The sequence below is a fragment of the Sorex araneus genome, chromosome 2, assembly GCF_027595985.1.
Source record: "Sorex araneus isolate mSorAra2 chromosome 2, mSorAra2.pri, whole genome shotgun sequence".
In the NCBI taxonomy this organism is placed as follows: domain Eukaryota; kingdom Metazoa; phylum Chordata; class Mammalia; order Eulipotyphla; family Soricidae; genus Sorex; species Sorex araneus.
The window spans coordinates 10,326,050-10,345,397 of record NC_073303.1 but is presented as its reverse complement, the minus strand read 5'-3'; the positions used below and the strand labels follow the sequence as shown (position 1 = coordinate 10,345,397).

General features: G+C 40.4%; 1 protein-coding gene across 1 annotated transcript in view; it reads left to right on the top strand.

The window, feature by feature from the left end:
• The window catches only part of LOC129401602 (E3 ubiquitin-protein ligase TRIM38-like), a 30,936-nt gene extending 11,950 nt beyond the window's left edge, over positions 1–18,986 (top strand). Inside the window, exons 4-8 of the mRNA XM_055124306.1 lie at positions 69–161; positions 702–724; positions 819–931; positions 4,504–4,856; positions 18,741–18,986. Of these exons, the coding sequence (XP_054980281.1) occupies positions 69–161; positions 702–724; positions 819–931; positions 4,504–4,856; positions 18,741–18,986 (828 nt within the window). The remainder of the gene's footprint in view (positions 1–68; positions 162–701; positions 725–818; positions 932–4,503; positions 4,857–18,740) is intronic.
• The last annotated feature ends 362 nt before the right edge of the window (positions 18,987–19,348 follow it).

The following is a 19,348-nucleotide window of genomic DNA, read 5'->3' as shown; positions in this document are numbered from 1 at the left end:
TTATGTGGCTTGATTTTAGCTATAGTAAGGATACTGACACTGGAACTCCTTATTTTATTTTCATTAAGGATAAAGGTGGCATAGCAAGACTGTCCACCTCAGTGCAAACCTCTGCCACCTCCTTAGTGAGTCAGTCTCTGGGGCTCTATGTAAATTTTCCCGTAAGGACCTTTGTGAAGAAACAATGTCCACTATGACCTCTTCAGAAGAAATGAGGTCACTGAATGCGAAAAGGGTTTAATGAGAAAATTTGAGACAATTCCAGTCTTCCCTCAAACAGATCACATCTGGTTGTCGAAATAATAACTCCTTTTGTTCCAAAATATAAGAAAACATCCTCTGAGGTTGATCAGATATTATCATGGTAATATAATGGGCCAGTGTTTCTCACAAAAGCTGTGAGAAACACTTTTGTATTTCTCTGTGAATGTAAACAAGGGTAGACAGGGTTGAATATCAGTGATCTATCCCAGTGCTTATAACTGCTGGTCTGAGGAATGATATGCAGATGGGTGTTGGACCACAGGTGTAAATAGGTTGAATATCGCTGTGCTAGGGAATAGGATGGGAATCATTCCCTAGAAACTAGCTAATACATTGGGTAGAACCATTGCATTTACTCTTTGGCATAATTATAAACATCCACCCATAAAAGTTTTATGAAATTTTCCAAACCAACATCTATCTTTCTTACTTTATAGGATGTGCGAGATACTTTGGTCAGGTGAGTGCTCTTTGAATTCAGGAGGGAGGGATAGTAGCTATATAGAGCCTAATGGAATGTTGCTCTGATGAAATTTCTGGACTCTTCTTATCAGAATTTCTGCTATGAAGTTAAATAAACCAGAGGACGTCTCGTTGGATATTCATGCTATGCCTGATGTTGATGGCATTTTCTGTGAATTGATAAAATTGTTTGAGACGGATTATGGTATGTGACATGAAAATTTCCATAACTAATGCAGGTGGGAGGTATTTACTGGGCAACACATTATACTACTCTTCCCTATACAGGTTCTAGGTAGAGTATTTGTTTTCTTGACGACTCTTCAAGCTCTTTCTCTCCAATTAACCAGTGATGTTCCCCGGGGAAATAACCTCTATATCTGTTCCATATGAAAAGCAAAAGCGTTAACACTTTCTAGTGGACTACGACATTTTAAAACAAATCATCAGTTTCACAACATATAAAGAACAGGGTTGGAAACATAATGATTATACTTATGTCATTCAATTCCCGAGTAATTTTAGAAAGTATGGTGAATGCTGACTGTTCTGCCAGTGGTGTTAAGAATAGACTATGTAGCATAATAAATGTTTTAACCATATGAAACCATGTGCTACTTAGGAAAAATTTGGCTGTTTATTTCTTCATTCTTTCCATAATTAATTTAATTCCAAATATCCTACAATTACATTAAAAGAAACCTCTGAAACAAATATTTCATTGCCTAACATGATGTGTTAGGCAATGAAATAAGAACCATTATGAAAAATTTCTTTATTAATATAATGAAAATGTAGTGGTTAGAAATAATATTGTGTCAGGTCTTAGCCCAGCATAGCAGGTCAAGTGTTTGTCTTGCATACAGCCAACCCAGGTTTGTTCCTGCACAACATATGGTCCCCTGAGTTCGAGCAGGAGTGATCACTAAGTGCAGAGTTAAGAGTAAGTTTTGAACATAGTCAGGTGTGGTGCCAACCCCACCCTACCTTCCAATAAGAAGGAAACAAGAGCTCACAAGATTTTGGTAATCTTACCACAGCTCAGAGGCATTCTCTAACTGAACTCTAAAAAGTACTGAGACAAATATGATCGCTGGACTGTGTTTTCACCTGGAAACCAGGACAATCCACTTCCAACCTCATTGTGATTGTTGGCCGAATTCACTTCCTGATGCTCGGGCACTAGCTCTTTGCTAGCTCTTTGCTGTTGCAGGTTGCACTAGCTCTTAGCTGGTGGCTCCCTGTGTTTCCTAAAGAAAACTCAAATGCATGCTCATGAGTCTCCCAACATGGTCGACTTTTTCAACAAAGTGAGATCAAAAAGCAAGAGTCTCTAGGATGAAACTGATGGCATTATTTACCCAGCCATAATAAAATACAATAACAGAAATGCAACCCCATCATTTTTACTGTTTAAGTCCAATATAACTTGAACATTATAAGTCTCTCATCCTAAACATAGCATTACAAAGTTTCAAACAGAAGGGGCATTTTTAAAGTCACTATTAGTCTGACAGCCTCAGAGATCAAAACTCTGTTTCTACAGCATTGTGTGTGTTCACATGCTTTGAGTATAGAAACGTTGCTCTGCAATTGTGAGAAAAAAATGCTCTGAAGTCTAAGACATACTTTTCAGCATATGGTTAATGTGAGAAAATTGAATACTTCTATACTGTGAGAGCATTAAGCCATAACTAGGGCGATGATGGAGGCCGTTCCCAGATAGATAAGACCAAAGCTTCTTGTCATTCAGACCTCCTAACCTACAAAATGAGTTGTATATATCTTCTTTAGTGAGTTTCTTCAGAAATTCCCTCTATTACTATAACCAGTGTTCAATCAGATTTATTGATGAGAACATTGTACCCTTTCTCTAGCTAAGATGAAACCATTACAGTATTTTTATTATATATTACTATTTTCTTATAAATATTTAAGTTTTTTTTAAATTTTCTAACCAAAAAACATTAAGTTATTTTTACTCCTTGTTTGGAGCTCAGTCACATTCTGTTGTGTGTGTGTATATGTATGTATATATATACGTGTATATATATATGCCACATTTTCTGGGTCCAGTTTTCTGTTCTTGGAAACTTGAATTATTTCCAATGTTCACTGTTGTTACTAGAGTGCAATGATCATGCAAATGTATTTTGTGAAGAGTTTTGGGGCCTTTGAGGTAGATTCCCAGCCCTGTGTCTGTAGAAGCTCAATTTTTGCTTTTTCATATTTGTCCATTTCCTAAAAAGGTTGAACTAAGTGACCTTTCCAGACATAGTGGAAGAAAATTCTTCTTCCGCACATCCATGCCAATACTGGTTGTTTTGTTCTTTTAGCTGTTTTGTCAGTCTCACTGATGTGAGATGATATCTCATTGTTAGTTTGATATAAGTTTTTCTGACAGTGATGTAGAACATTTTCATATCAGTGTTGTTCATCTGCATGACTTCTTTAAGGCAGTGTCTGTTCATCTTTCATTGATTCTACCCTTCCCCCCTTTTTTGGGGTTTTCTTTCATCTTCCCATTTTGATGGGTTTTCGCACAAGGTTTATTTTTTAATCATTTAAAGTATTCAAATATGTTCAATTATCTCCTGTTAAGAACTCACTGAGGAAAGTTTAATAAGTGAGTACAACAAATAATCAATTTAGAACATTGAATAAGGAACACTGAAGCAATTAGAGCTAAGATAGGAAGTCTTCACCATGCTGGTCCTCAAATACAGATGAGGGATCTGAAGAACATAAGAGAGTGCGACCTGAAAGAGAGAAGTGCAGACTCTCAGAGCACTGGAGAGAAGCTTCGATAGTAATAACTGCCACTCCACCTCTTAGTTTCACACGTTCTCCCCAGCACTCTCATTGGCTGAGTTAAAATGAAGTCAGTAGAAGGAAGAAAGCTGGTTTCCTGGAAGTCATGAAGACAAGGCATTAGAAGGTGGGGAGTGGTATGGGGAGAAAAAAAAAAAACAGGAGAAAGAAGTGTTTCTGCGTTCTTTATTTCTCATATCCTTCTGATCATCTGCTCAGTGTTTAATCAAGGACACATTAGGTGACTAACTGACTTAACTCTCTAACTGGAACAAACTCATTTTTTCTTTTTTAAATTGTGATATTATCTAGTACCATTATGATCATTCTATTTTTTTCATTCTTAACTTTACTCAAATCATTTTTTGGTATTTTGTCTTTGGTACATCATCTTTTACTAATGCTTGTGGTGCATAAGAAACCAAACATTGCAGATACTTAAAGTTGATGACTAGTCACGTATCCAAATCCCCAATAACATCCTGAATCTTCAATAACTAAGTATCGAATTAACTGTATTTTCCCATTCTGATACTGTGTCAGTGTCATTTGGAAAAAATAGGGAGTACTTTGGACAAGAGAATAAGTAAACATGTCAAATACACTTATCTTGTATTTCACTTATATTACTGTGGGAAAGGTGGAAATAATATTAACTAAGGGCAGAATATTAGTAAGAGCCTTCATAGTATATTGCTGCTGCCACCAGATATTTTACAATGCCACATTATGGCAGTCTTGCTCAGTTCTAAGCTTGTATTTACTCTTCAATCCTCCCCTTCATTGAGAGAGATATGATTTTTAAAACTTTTTACAATGATTTTTTAAAAATGACTCTAAAGATTGTCAGAAAGAAATTTTGCTCTTGAGCAAGGGCTGATAATATTTTGATTACACTGAATACTACACAAAAAGTAACCATGTTCTTTTGTTTTATTCTTTTAAAATTTATTAACTTTTTTGCAGTTAAGGTTACCCTAGATCCAGATACAGCTCACAATGACCTACACGTGGACAAGGATGAAAACACGGTGATTGGTGGAAGGAACCAAGAGAAGCAGGACACTCCCTCTAGGTTTAAGGACTTACCTTGTGTCCTGGGATGTGAGGCCTTCACCTCAGGAAAATATTACTTTGAAATATATTTTACAGGAGGATCTGATTGGGATGTAGGAGTTTGTCTGGAAAATGTGCCAAGAGACAATTTCATGGTACGAGAGCCTGAGACTGGATTCTGGGCCATCAGACACCATGAAAATGATGACAATGTAGCACTGACATCTCCCATAACTCCTCTTTTTCGGAACAACCTTACTTATGTAGGGATTTTCCTAGACTATGAGGCAGGCCTTGTATCCTTTTATAACTTGGACAATGGCTCCCACATCTTCACTTTCCCAAAGGCCTCTTTCCCTGAGCCTATCAGGCCTTATTTCTGTATTAGAAAAGATACACATTTGAACCCTAGTGAGTAATATTTGTAAGAAATTTATATTAAAAAAATATTTGTAAGAAGTGTAAGAGAAAGACACAGTATCTTTACTCATGTCCAGTTCAGAGGAATGGGATTCAAACTCTGTGAATATAGAAATTTTGGTTGCTTTCTTCACTGTTTCCCATAACCTAGAATGATGCCAAGCTTTAGTAGATGCCTAACTGATTTCCATTAAATGACTGGACATAAAGATTTTCAGCAGGTACTACACATGACAAACCTGTTTAGAGGGAAATTTCTTAATAAAAAGGCCATAAAATGTCTTGTTGACTGCTCATCAGTAGATTCAGTTTCATGAAAGAACTACTCTGCATATGTTAATTCACACTAGTGATTTCTTCTTAGGACATAAAAACCTTTCTTTTGAGCATAAAAGTGCTTAAACAATCCCCATTCATCTTGCTTGCAGTGTCTTGCGAAAATGTTGGGAAAATATAGTCAGGACTAAAGCAATTAATTCCAGATCCTAGGACAGGTTTATGTGACCCACATGAGTAAGTACAAACTGAAGGTCAGAAAAACAAAGAATATAAAAAGTTCTATTACAGAAGAAGTATTCATGTAAGGATGTGTACTGATTGTACTCACTTTCGGGATATAAAAAACAAAACATAGTATAAGGTTATAAGGCTAATACCATGGATAGTAGAAGCAAGGGCCAAGAGGACTGGTCCATGGTTGTGATGTAGGCAGGTAGATAGGGAAAGGCCCTGGGCAATGGAAATTTAGATTTAACAGAGTCTCTGGGAAGGAGAATCTTCAGACTTGCAGATTCAAGAAAACAAAAGACTGGATAAGACCATCAGCAGACCCTGAGGATAATGGACCCCTTCCCAGGAAGTTCCCCAAAGAAGACCATCACCACTTCCAACCTTCCTGGTAACCTTAGCAATGAACTTTTACCTGGGAAGAAACCCCACCTCGGGGGCAGGTTGAAGAAATCCTATAAAATACACCTTGAACCAAGGAAGGGCACACATATGCTCCCTGAGCCCATGTGCTGCTTGTGCCTACATGGCTGAGCACATGTGTCGCCCACATCTCCCCTCTTGAGATGTGTACTTTCATGCTTTCATACTTTTGTGTCTAAAGTTCTGTTATATGTAGGGGCTTCCTCCACCCTTGGAGAAGCCCGAGTTCTCTCTTGAACGTGGTACTCTTATCTCTCTCTCCCTTTCTTAACCCTTCCTCCTATCCTCAAAAGCCTCTAAATAAAATCTGTTTACTTCATTGCTTGTCTATTACTGAAATTCTTTTTCGAGAGTGAAGACAAGAACCCAGTAACTTTGGATCCCGGCTGATAGAGGCGGTTGGGGAGAAAGTGATTGTCTTTCTCCTCCCCGCTTCATGTAAATCACCCGTGGGGCCCACCGACATCAGTTGGAAGCTTACCGTGAGTGTGTGTATGCGAGTCTGCAGAAGGAGGGGATGTTAGGACAGAGGGGAGACCACTATGACAATGAGTGCTGGAGATGACCAGTCTGAACACAAAATAAGGGCTGAAAGGAGTCAAAGGGATATCCATGATAACCCTTAAGTATCGATAGTGCAGAAAATAATGCCAAAAATGAGGGGGTGGAAGAGAGAGGTGGGGGGGGAAGAATGAGAGAGGAATGACAAATGAAGAAAAGTAAAAGGGACATCTATATTGCTTCTTCTTTCCTTTAGTTGTACATAATAAACATTTAAATTGTCTGCTTATTAATACTAGCAGTATTTGGGTAAACACAGGAAGAGAATAGATTCCAAAACTTAGTTCTCTTTGCTCCAAGGGCAAACCTGCTGCGCTTTACCATAAATCCCAGACTAGCTCCCCAGGCTGCTTCAGCTTGTCTTTCCCCTTGGAGTTCCTGTTTCTTAAGTTTTAATGACTTGCATCAAGATTATGGTTTTATGCTTTGTATACTGTTCCATTTTTTAAAAGAAAAATTCTTTCAGATTTTTGTCATGCAGTGATTCAGCATAGTTTATATTTTGGTTCTGACTGAGCTTCTGTACCTACAGTAATATTTGTGTTGAAGATCCAACTATTGGTGAAGGTCTGATGCCCAGGATAGTCCCCCACAGCCCTCATATCAGCAATTACCAACAAGGAACACGCATGGGAGTCAGGCAACTCTAGAATCCAAACTTAACTTCTGCGTATTCCTCAGTTTCCCTACCAACCCCATGGGGCACTGTTTCCAATTATTATGAAAACTTGCATGTGTACTTTCATAAGGGCTCTTACAGCTGAAGTTTGCAATATGGAAAAGCTTTATTTTCAGGCAGTCATCTGTTTCTCTTCTCCATTCAAGAGTAATTCTTAGTTGAGGAGAAGTAACACAATTTCTCCTACTTTTTATTAGTGAGGCTTTAGCGAATCTCTCTTCATTGCACACTGGATCCCACAAGCACATGGCAGGCTGATGACAGCAAAATCTCAGTTCTTCCCATGCCAAGTGGCAGGAGAGATTATCTGACAACACTCACCATCTTAAATGTCATATGAACCTTCAGGTTCTTCAGCTTCCTTTGTTAGGGCAGGACTGTCCTGGGCGGGGCCAAAGACAATGAAAACCAGATATTTTCCACTCAGGCCTCTGCTATCTGCTTGCTCCAAGAGGAATGTGTGGGTTCCTGGGCTACGACCATGTAAGGGTATAATCTAAACAGATAGCCTCCTGGGCCTGGGCTCAGCCCTCAAAACCGTGCCGGTGCTTATGCAATTGTGACCTGTAAATCTATAGGCTGGACAAGCAGATGGGCCTAATGGGATTGGAGGGAGAGACATGTTGAATTATGAATTTATTGGCTAGGGAATGCGCGGGCTTTCGCGCTTTCGCCATAACGGCCGACATGGGCCTATATAAGTAACCCTGCACCCTGGGTTGGGACCTTGCCTTGCACACAGGACCTGCATGTCGCTGTGTGTATATGCACGATCCTGGCTAGCCAGCTTAATAAACTACCCGCTTGCTAATTCCATTCCTGTGTGGTTCTTGTCTGCAGTTGGAGATCCAGAACCATGCCCTAACACCTTAAGAGGCCAATAGATGAAATATGCCCTGATGGGGTCACAGGATACAAGAATCAGAAACCAGTAACAGGATGGGTGTGTAGCAAATATTTTTTCAAAATTCCAAACAAAACATCTGTGGGAGCTGGGTAGAAATCACCCATGAGTTGTGGGAACTGTTCATGCCTGATGAGTAACACCAGGTGCCCCTGTCCCTGTAAGAGTCCTCCACAGCAGCTGTGCATTGCTTTAGCCTTCCCTAGCTGCACCTCTATTCTATAGCATTTCTTTATTTCAGTAAACTTCCATTCCTCACTGCTGTCCTTGAGTCCAACCTGTTCATTCCTCAGGACACAGACAGGGATACAGGAAACTTCCCCACACTGAGACTCCGTGAGCACTGATGGCCAGGGGTGCTGTGGCTCCAGCTGAGAACATTCACTGATGAGGCTTTAGTGGCTCCCGTGCAGTCCCGGGAGCTGCTGCTGCTGTTGCTACAGCATTGGGATCTGCAGAGTCAGACTGAGAAGCATCCTGAGACACAGAACAACAGGGAAGCTGGGTTTCTGGTCATTGGGAGTCCTGCTTAACTTACACATCATTTCCCACCTTATTTCTGATGTGCTTAGAATAAATCACAACTGTATGATGGGGGGGAAAGGGAATTCATATGAACCAGGAAGGCTCTTAACTTTTAGGAGACTCAGGAGCAAATGTGGAGAGATCTGAAGTGAAAGTCAGAACACTGGCTCTTGGTGGTTTCCTGTGCTCATAAAACAGCTTCCTAGTGTGAGGAACTGGCCCAGGACAGACCACAGGAATCTATTTAGCTTTCTTAAGACTCTTTTTATAGGAGCCTGCATTGTAGAATAACTTGTCTATCTGTCCCTGAGCAAGGAATTTGGATACAGGCACCCTGGATCGCAAAAAGGGTGGTGGTCAGACCAGATAACCAGATGCATATCACAAGACCCATATCACCAGGCCCATATCACAAGACCCATGTCACAAGACCCAGGACTGCCCCCAGAACCGGGACATTCTCGAATATTGGTGTGAATACTGATCTCTAAAACCATAGGCTAAGGAGTGATGTCCTTTTAAATGGATTGGTTAAAGTTTGTAATATTACAAATCTATTGGCTATGAAATATGCAAGCTCTGCTGTAACAGCCGGGGAAGGCCTATATAAGATCTCCTTTGGAGAAGCTTAGGGTCTTGCCCAACCTGCTGGACCTGCGTGTCTGTGTAGTCGGCTGGACCCTGGCTAGCCAGTCTTACAATAAACCCTTCTTGCTCTTTGTCTCCCTTACTCTTTGTCGGTAAGGGAGATTTTGATCCACACCCTAACACCTAGGTTTTTACTTTGTCACTTGGTTTGGGGGGTTTATTGGTTGATTTATTTGGTTGTTTTTTCAGCCACACCTGGCGATACTCAGTGTTTTTTCCTGACTTTACACTGAAGACTCACTCCTGTCAGTCCTGCGGACCATAACAGATGGGTGCTAGATGTTGCGTGAACGTTCGTTCTGTCAGACGCACTGAGACAAGGAATGCAAGAGAAATTATTATATTCCATGGAGGGCCACTGGACTCTCTCTGATCCTGTGTGCTCAGAGCATTCTAAGGTCCCTTTTTATTGGTCATTGTACCTCCAAAGGCCACAATACAGTGACATCATCAAAAGAAGTTACAGAAAGAACATTGAGGTAGTAAAACATGTATTGTTTCCTTGTGTCTGCAGGCCAGTAATTTTGGCCTATGGAAAGATACAAAACCAAAACTGAAATCTCTCTTGGGCTCTAAGCACTTGGGTTTGCATCCAAAAACTAGTCTGGGCTAGAGCCTGGAATCTACATCCCATAGGCAAGTATCTCAAATTTGCATCCCAAAGACTAGGCTGGGCTCCAGCCCAGAATTTACATGTCAAAGATCAGGTCAGGCTAGCACCTGAAATCTGCTTGTCAAAGACCAGCCAGGCTTCTGTGAGAAAAGGAAAACTGCCCCTTTCAATATACTGAAATTTATGAAATTATTTACTGAAGGCAGTTTGAAGGGGGAAAATATTCAGCCTCATCCAAACCAGTCAGGACACAAGAGAAATCTCGCCCATTATCATGTTTTCCTATGTTCCTGCCCATTGCATGGTACATTCTACGTGGGCTCATTCTGATGGCTCAGTCCAGCCCCAACATCTTCCCCTTTTTGTTTATAACGGATTTTAACCATCATAACTGTGAGGAACAGGCCCAGAACAGACCACAGGAATTAATTTAGCTTTCTCAAGACTCTTTTTACAGGAACCCGCATTGCAAATAACTGATTTTTCTGCCCCTAAGCAAAGAATTCGGATATAGGCACCCCAAGTTGCAAGTCAGGAGAAGGGCGGTGGTCAGACCAGATAACCAGATGCCTCTCACAAGACCCATGTCACAAGACCCGTGACTGCCCTAAAAAGCAGGACATTCCTAAGCACGGACGCAAATGCTGATCTCTAAAACTATAGGCTGGGGCTGGAGTGATAGCACAGTGGGGAGGGCATTTGCCTTGCACGCGGCCGACCCAGGTTCAAATCCCAGCATCCCATATGGTCCCCTGAGCACCCCCAGGAGTAATTCCTGAGTGCAGAGCCAGGAGTGACCCCTGTGCATTGCCGGGTGTGACCCAAAAAGCAAAAAAAATAAATAAATAAAAATAAAACTATAGGCTAAGGAGTGATGTCCTTTTAAATGGATTGGTTAGGAAAGCATGTGTTATTGCAAATCTATTGGCTATGAAATGCACCGGCTCTGCTGTAATGGCTGGTGAAGGTCTATATAAGATCACCTTTGGAGAAGCTTGGGGTCTTGCCCAGCCTGCTGGACCTGTGTAGGTGGCTTGACACTGGCTAGCCAGTCTTACAATAAACCCTGCTTGTTGTTTGCAATCTCTGGAGTCTCTGTGTCCTTAAAGGGAGATCTCAATCTGCGCCCTAACAATAACAATGAAAACTGCCTTTCCTTTTTGGGTTTTAACTTCAAATCCATAAACCTGAAAATAAAATGCTAGGCACAAAACGGCCAATAATAAGACACAACACCTATTTTCACAGATCTTCCCAACAATCCCTTAGAATTAAAAAAAATTAAATCATCAGAAATGCTTTTCCATATATCTGAGAATCCAATACCAAAAAGATAGTTCTTACAGGTGCCATAAATTTACAAATCCAGTATTCCAGCCATTATTTTCTTATGCATTAACAAATTTTTTTTAACCTTATCCCATGAAAATTCAGTCACACTATAAAGCACAGGCATTATACAGAATAAAGCAGTATTCCAATCACATTTTAAAGACATCTGACAGTGGAAACTGTGAGGATCTGGCCTAGGACAGACCACAGGAATCTATTTAGCTTTCTTAAGACTCTTTTTACAGGAGCCGGCATTGTAGAATAACTTGTCTATCTGTCCCTGAGCAAGGAATTTGGATACAGGAACCTTGGGTCGCAAGAAGGGTGGTGGTCAGACCAGATAACCAGACCCATATCACACGACCCATATCACAAGACCCAGGACTGCCCCCAGAACTGGGACATTCCTGAATATTGGCGAGAATACTGATCTCTAAAGCCATAGGCTAAGGAGTGAAGTCCTTTTAAATGGATTGGTTAAGAAAGTTTGCAATATTACAAATCTATTGGCTATGAAATGAGCGGGCTCTGCTGTAATGGCCGGGGAAGGCCTATATAAGATCTCCTTTGGAGAAGCTCGGGGTCTTTTGCCCAACCTGCTGGACCTGCGTGTCCGCGTAGGTGGCTGGACCCTGGCTAGCCAGTCTTACAATAAATCCTGCTTGCTGTTTGCAGTCTTTGAGTCTCTTTGTCGTAATAGGGAGATCTCGATGTGCTCCCTAACAGAGACTAGCTAACTAGTCTCCCAGAAAAATAAAGGTTTAAACAACATCAGCCAATTCACACTGCAGGTTAGAGTCAGTTTGTCTTTGAGTAGTCCATAATTTCCCAGAGTTCTCATGCCATTTCTGGATGAATTCCACAGTCTATGTTCCTTGCTTCAGAGCTACATCTGCCATGGCCCTTGTCACTGTCACTGTGATGATCCCCATGATAGCAATGATGAGCAGGCCCAGAAATCTGTTGATCCATCAGAGGAGATAGATGATCAGTTGACAAAGTGCTCCAGTCATTGAATTCTCTTCCCACATTCTATGAAAAATCACCAGCATTCAAACACCTACTCAGGCTCTGAAAAAATAAAATTTTCTCCCTCAAGGAGTCTCATAGTTGGATTAATACAAGTATACATGGAACACTGTCTACAGGAAATCATTCCTTTGTCTCACATAAGGAAAAGGCACACAAGCTAAAACAGAAAGGATTAACTTTCTGTTGAAATACATCAGATCAATAGTGTCATTCTTAGTTTGGCCTCCCTGCCAAAAGGCAGATTCATACAAGCAAGGCCAATTTTCCATAATTAAATTCGCTTTGAAGATCCAAATTAAAATGATGCAGGAAGGGAAAACCCCTCATTATTCCAATAACTGGTATCACATGACACTTCATCCATATACTGATTATCTTTAAATTCAGCATGATTGACCATATCCACACAATGACCAAGCTCATTGAAGTTTCTCGAGAGTTCAAGATGCTGCTCTGTCTATGTTCATCGATTTAAAGAAGGTCTTTGATTTCTGTTGAGACTGAAGCAGTCATCGAACCCCTAGCCAAATAGGACGTTCAAACTCAGTACATGAAGATCCTCTGAGAGCTGTATTATGGATTCACCACCAGGATCTCACCATTCTACAAGGAAGTGATTATCGACGTAGAGAGGGGTTTGGCAGGGTGATACCATTTCACTGAAACTCTTCAGTGCCACCCTTGGGAAAATCATGCAATGATTGGAATTGGAAGGAATGGGAGTGAAGATAGACGGTCAGTAACTACATCTCCTCTGCTTCACTGATGACATCATTCTCATAACACCAAACATTAGCCAAGTGGCACAAATACTGGCTGACTTTGACTGCGAGTGTGGAAAGGTCAGACTGTAGCTGAATCTCAGCAAAACAATGTTCATAAAAACGAACTAGTCCTTGATGTTCCCTTTTCTCTCAATGAAACAAACATCTCTGATTGCAGCAGCTATGTGTACCTAGGTCAAGAATTCAACATGAGGAATGACTTGGTGCTAGAACTGGACAGGAGGAAGAGAGCAGTGTGGAACTCCTTCAAGAGCGTCAAAGAAGTGGTTAAAAGGACGAATAACCTGTGGCTCCGTCACATCTTTTTGACTTCAACATTTTTCCCGCTGCACTACATATGCCTCAGAGACCTGGGCCCTATGAAAACTGGATGAGAATGCTATTCGGGTATCCCATAGAGGAATTGAAAGAGCTATGCTAGGAGTATCACGTCTCACTCAAGTGAGAGAAGGAATCCGGAGTTCTGACCTCTGTCGACAATCAAGAATCAGGGTCACTGTCTTGTTTGCCAAGCCATCAAAAATCGGATGGGCCGGACACGTAATACGATTCAGAGTGGACTGCTGGACTAGAGCTGTTACTGACTGGATTCCATGGGATGTCAAAAGACTGCTTGTCCGCCCACTTACGAGATGGTCAGACTTTTTCGTCAAAATCCTGAATGAACAGTTTGAGGCTCTTCGTGTTCCTGGAGTGAGCAGATGCCATTAATTGCTTGGCAAGTAGGACATTATCTAGTAATGTCTCTAGCTTGCCTCCAAGTAAGAGTGTATTTGGTCTTCAAAGCTCCAGCGTTCTGGTGATGTAAAGCATGAGACTTTTCAGCATTTATTATCAAAGCAACCAACTTATCAGGTCGATCATTGCCTTGAGCCAAAGGACCCAAAAGACCAGTTTGAGCTCGTATATGGTTAATGTATAAAGGATGCTTATGGTCTTTCAAAAATTGCTGTAAATCTTGATTTTCTTATTTTTTTAATTTATTTTTTACTAGTGAATCACCGTGAGGTACAGTTATAAAATATGAATTATTGTGTTTGCATTTCAGTCATATAATGATCATTTACCCATCCCTCCAGTGCCCATTCCCCTCCACCAATCTTCCCAGTATCCCTGCTCCCACCCATACCCTAATCCCCACCACCCCACCCTGCCTCTGTGACAGGGCATTCCCTTTTGTTCTCTCTCCTTTTGAATGTTGTAGTTTGCAATAGAGGTATTGAGTGGCCATCATGTACGGTCAACAGTCTACTTTCGGCATGCATCTTTCATCCCGAACGGATGCTTCCAAAATCCTTTACTTGGTGTTCCCTTCTCTATCTGAGCTGCCTTTTCTCCCAGCATGTGAGGCCAGTTTCCAATCCGTGGACCCAACTTCCTGGTACTTATCTCTATTACTCTTGGGTGTTAGTCTCCCATTCTGTTTCTTTATATTACACAGATGAGAACAATCTTTCTATGCTGTCTCTCTCTTTCTGACTCATTTCACTTAACATGATACTTTCCATGTTTATCCACTTATATGCAAATTTCATGACTTCATCTTTTCTAACAGCTGCATAGTATTCCACTGTGTAGATGTACCACAGTTTCTTTAACCAGTCATCTGCTCTAGGGCACTTGGTTTTGTTTTTCCAGATTTTGGTTATTGTTAACAGTGCTATAGTGAACATACAAGTGCAGATGTCATTTCTTTTCTTCTTTTATTCCCAGGAGTGGTATTGCTAGGTCAAATGGGAGCTCAATTTCTAATTTTTTGAGAATCGTCCATAATTTTTTCTGAAAGGGCTTAACTAATCAGCATTCCCACCAGCAGTGAAGGAGAGTCCCTTTCTCCCCACATCTGCGCCAACAGCGGTTGTTTTTGTTCTTTTGGATGTGGGCCAGTCTCTGTGGTGTGAGATGACATCTCATTGTTGTTTTGATTTGCATCTCCCTGATGATTAGTAATGTAGACCTTTTTTTCGTGTGCTTTTTAGTCATTCCTATTTATTCTTTGAGAAAATATCTCTTCATTCCATCACCCCATTTTCTGATGGGGTTGGATGTTTTCTTCTTGTAGAGTTCAACCAGTATTTTAAATATCCTTGATATCAACTCCTTATCAAATGGGTATTGGGTGAATACCCTTTCCCATTCTGTAGACTGTGTTTGTATTTTGGTCACTGTTTCTTTTAAGGTGCAGAAGCTTCTTAGTTTAAGATAGTCCCATTTGTTTATCTCTATTTCTACATCCTTGGTCAGTTGCATGTCATCGTTGAAGATACCTTTGGCTTCAATGTCGTGGAGTGTTTTACAACCTTGTTTTAAATGAACCTGATGGATTCTGGTCTGATGTTGAGGTTTTAAGTCCGCTTTGATCTGACATTTGTACATGATGTTAGGTAGATAGTTGAACCCTTTTTTTTTTTTTGCAGTCACTGTCCAGTTTGTTAAAGAGGCTTTCCTTGCTCCACTTTATATTTCTTGCTCCCTTATCAAAGATCAGATGATCATGTATTTGAGAGTGTGTGTAAGGATATTCCACCCTGTTCCATTGGTCTGTGGCCCTGGCTTTGTTACAGTACCATGCTGTTTTAATTATTACTGCTTTGTAATAGAGTTTGAGGTTCGGAATGTGATACTTCCCATCTTCTTTTCCCTATTAATTGTTTTAGGTATTCGTGGGGGCTTATTGTTCCATATGAATTTCAGAAGTGTTTGATCCACATCTTTGAAGAATGTCATGGGTATCCTTATAGGGATTGCATTGAATCTGTACAATGCTTTGGGGAGTATTGCCATTTTGACAATGTTAATTCTCCCAATCCATAGGCAGGGGGTATCTTTCCATTTCCACGTGCCCTCTTTTATTTCATGAAGTAGTGTTTTGTAGTTATCTTTGAGCAGGTCCTTTACCTCCTTAGTTAAGCTGATGCCGAGGTACTTGACTTTCTGAGGCATGGTTGTGAAAGGAATTGCTTTTTTCATGTCACTTTCTTCTCTCTCATTATTTGCACATAGGAAAGTCATGGACTTTTGGGTATTGATTTTATAGCCTGTGACTTTAATGTACAAGTCTATTATTGTTCCTAGGAGTTTCTTGGCAGAGGTTTAGAGTTCTCTAAATAAAGTATTATATCATTTGTGAATAGTCAGATCTTGATTTCTTCCCTTTCTACCTGAATGCCCTTAATATCTTTTTCTTGCCTAAACACTGTTCCAAGTACTTCCAGTACTATATTTAACAGAATTGGTGAGAGTGAACATCTTTGTTTCGTACCTGATCTTATAGGGAAGGCTCTCAATTTTTCCCCATTGAGGATGATGCTTGCCAGAGGCTTTTGGTAGATGGCTTTGCCTATATTGAGGAAAGTTACAGTGATATCATTATTTCATAGAAATATATCTTTCTTAATTTGCATCTGTTTTAGACAGTTCTTGCCACCAATATTGCAATTCTGATGATTATAATCCAATTAACCAATTTATCCAGCATTCTCTCTCTTCTTTTCTGGTAATCATTTTTTTGGTTTATGCAGTTAAATCTATGTTGTTGAGGTTGTTTTATCTTCTAAATATGAGTGAAATAAATGGTGTTTTTTTTTAAATGAAGTGTATAGAACAGGGTCTAAGACATAATGATTCTGTTTGCATGTCATCCAACTGTATATTCAAAAAATAAATTCAAAACCATGGTGCTCTATTGCTGCCTCAGTTTTCTCACCTGGAGTGCTGATGGTAGTAGACGACAAAGGAGGAAGTGAGGGCCAGGCTGGTTGGTGATCAGTTGCAGTTTATTCCATTCTCTGCATGCACCTGTTCCAGTCTCACTAACTGCCCCATCACAGTTTCACACTGCCCTTCATTCCCATCTCCTCCCATGCCCAATGCTTCTTCTTGCAGTCTTGGTCTCCTGACAAACCTTCAAGCATTTGGGGTAGCAACTACACCTAGGTGAGGTAGCACAATCAACATATGAAAGACCTTCCTTCTGATAAAACAAACACCTCCTGCAGCTAGGAGATCTGCTCCAGGGGAAATGCCATGTAGGGGTGTGTTTCTCCTTTCCTTGGTCCAACAACCATTTAAACATTCACCATAATTCTATTTCTTAATAATGTTAGTTATTTTGCATGGACACATTAAGAGATACATTAAGCTTGTAAAGTGGCTCTCTTGGGGGACATGTCACTTTAGATCCCAGACTACAGTGCTCAGGGCAGATTAGTCTTTCCTAATACGTGCAGGGCCCTAATCCAGTGATTATTCTTTGGATCATGACAGAAGTTTTTCATGACCATACAAGTATTATGGGGCTTGGCCTGGCCTGTTTCGATGCCAGTGTGGCTCACAGTTTGCCCTCGGTCCATCCAGACCCTCGTCAGGACACTGCTTTGGGGGTGTTTGGATCTAAGGGCAACTGAGGATTAAGTTCAGAAAACAGTTGCCCTGGAGTGTATATTATTCAGAGTCAATTGACTCCCAAATTACAAAAGCATAGCATTAACTGTCTTCCTATGTCTGTACAAAAAGGACATTACTCTGAAGTAAACTATGCAAAATGACAAAAGGAAGGAGAAAAAGCAATATTTACAGGTCAACAGAGTCTGATTTGGGATAAAGGTGATTGACCAGTTAGGAAAGCAGAGCACAGAGAAGAGGTTAAAGATAAACACAGAGGAATGGAATTGCCCTGGGAGCACTGTGATGGGCATAACCAAATAGACATAAGCTCTCTGTGGCCAGGGAGAAACCACAAACCAATGTTATCCTACATCCAACTCCCAAATCAATGTTCAAAAAGAAGATTAGAAACACTCACAGTGCTTCCAATTATTTTAGGCATTTTTTAGAGAACACAATAAATGCCTGAACTCTCTTTAAATGCCAGAACTACCATCTTCAGAACTCAGACTTTCTATCTCATGATTCTATTAGCCATGGCCACACAATCACTTATCCACAATTGAAAAACTACACAATCACTTATCCACAATTGAAAAACTATACCAGTAGATTATCCTCAACATATTTTTGTCTTTTAGGTTGTTCTCACTTTTCCTTGTATACTGATTCTTAGAGTATCCCTCTTTCTATCATGAGGATGCTTTATGAAGCAATAAAGAGTTTAAGCTTAAAATTCATAACACTTGGTATATGGCCTGAGACTTTGGTAACATCCTTGGTCTCTAATAACTGGTTATGAAATTAGCGGTGTTTTCTATTACATTTCTCAGTATTGATTTTTTTATTTCTAAACAGATTGTGCTTATTTTTCCTCCAATATTTAATAATCTATGAAGTACTTCATGACAGTGAAAGGGACTTGGAAAAGATAGCAAGAAAATGTTAAGTAGGCTCTTCTGGTCCCTGGCGTGTATTAGGGGGAATAATGATCGGGATATTGATCTTGACAGACTTGTAACAGTCATTTTTGTCATAGGGGTAGCAAAATTTTGTCCAGGACTATTCAATATGTAAGACAGAACCACATAACAATCTTGCCATACAACAAGCATACATTATTTCACTCAATCTTCTAGAGTCTTCTTTATAAAAGTTATGATTTCTACTTGGATTTTCACAAAGTCTGAAAATTATTCAATTGGTGAAAGAAACAAAGATTTAATTTGAACAAAAGTGATGTTGTCTAGAGTATGCTTTGTGACTTGTACAAAAGAAAAATTTGTTTTTTACTCCTGTTTCTTTATTTTTAAATTCATTTATTTCCCGTAGCTACTATCACTCTGGATCCAGATCCAGCTCACAGTGTCCTATATTTGGCTGAGGGTGGGAAGCAAGTGTCTTGTGGACTCCCCCAGAGGAAGTGTGATACACCTTGGAGATTTCGAGTCTAACCTTGTGTCCTGGGATGTCAGACCTTCACTTCAGGACAACATGACTTTGAAGTGTCCATGCCAACAGGACCTGAGTAGGATGCAGGAGTTTGTCTGGAAAATGTGCCAAGGGATAGTGAAGTGACACTGGATCCTGGGTCTGGATTCTGGGCCATCTGACTGTGCAAATAGGATGACTATGTCGCCCTTACCTCTCCCCTCACTCCGCTTTGTCTGAGGGAGATGACTTAGTTTGTGAGGATTTTCCTGGACTACAAAGCTGGACTTGTATCATTTTACAACATGTACAATGGTTCCCACATCTTCACCTTCCCAAAGGCCTCCTTCTCTGAGCCCCTCGGGCCCTATTTCTGTATTGGTAAAGGTTATCATTTATATCTTCCTTCAGGTTAGTCAGAAAACTCAAATTGTGTTAGGGCAGAACTTTTGTCTGTTTTCATGGCTATTTCCCCCTCACCTTTAGAAGATATGAAACAAAACTGCTTT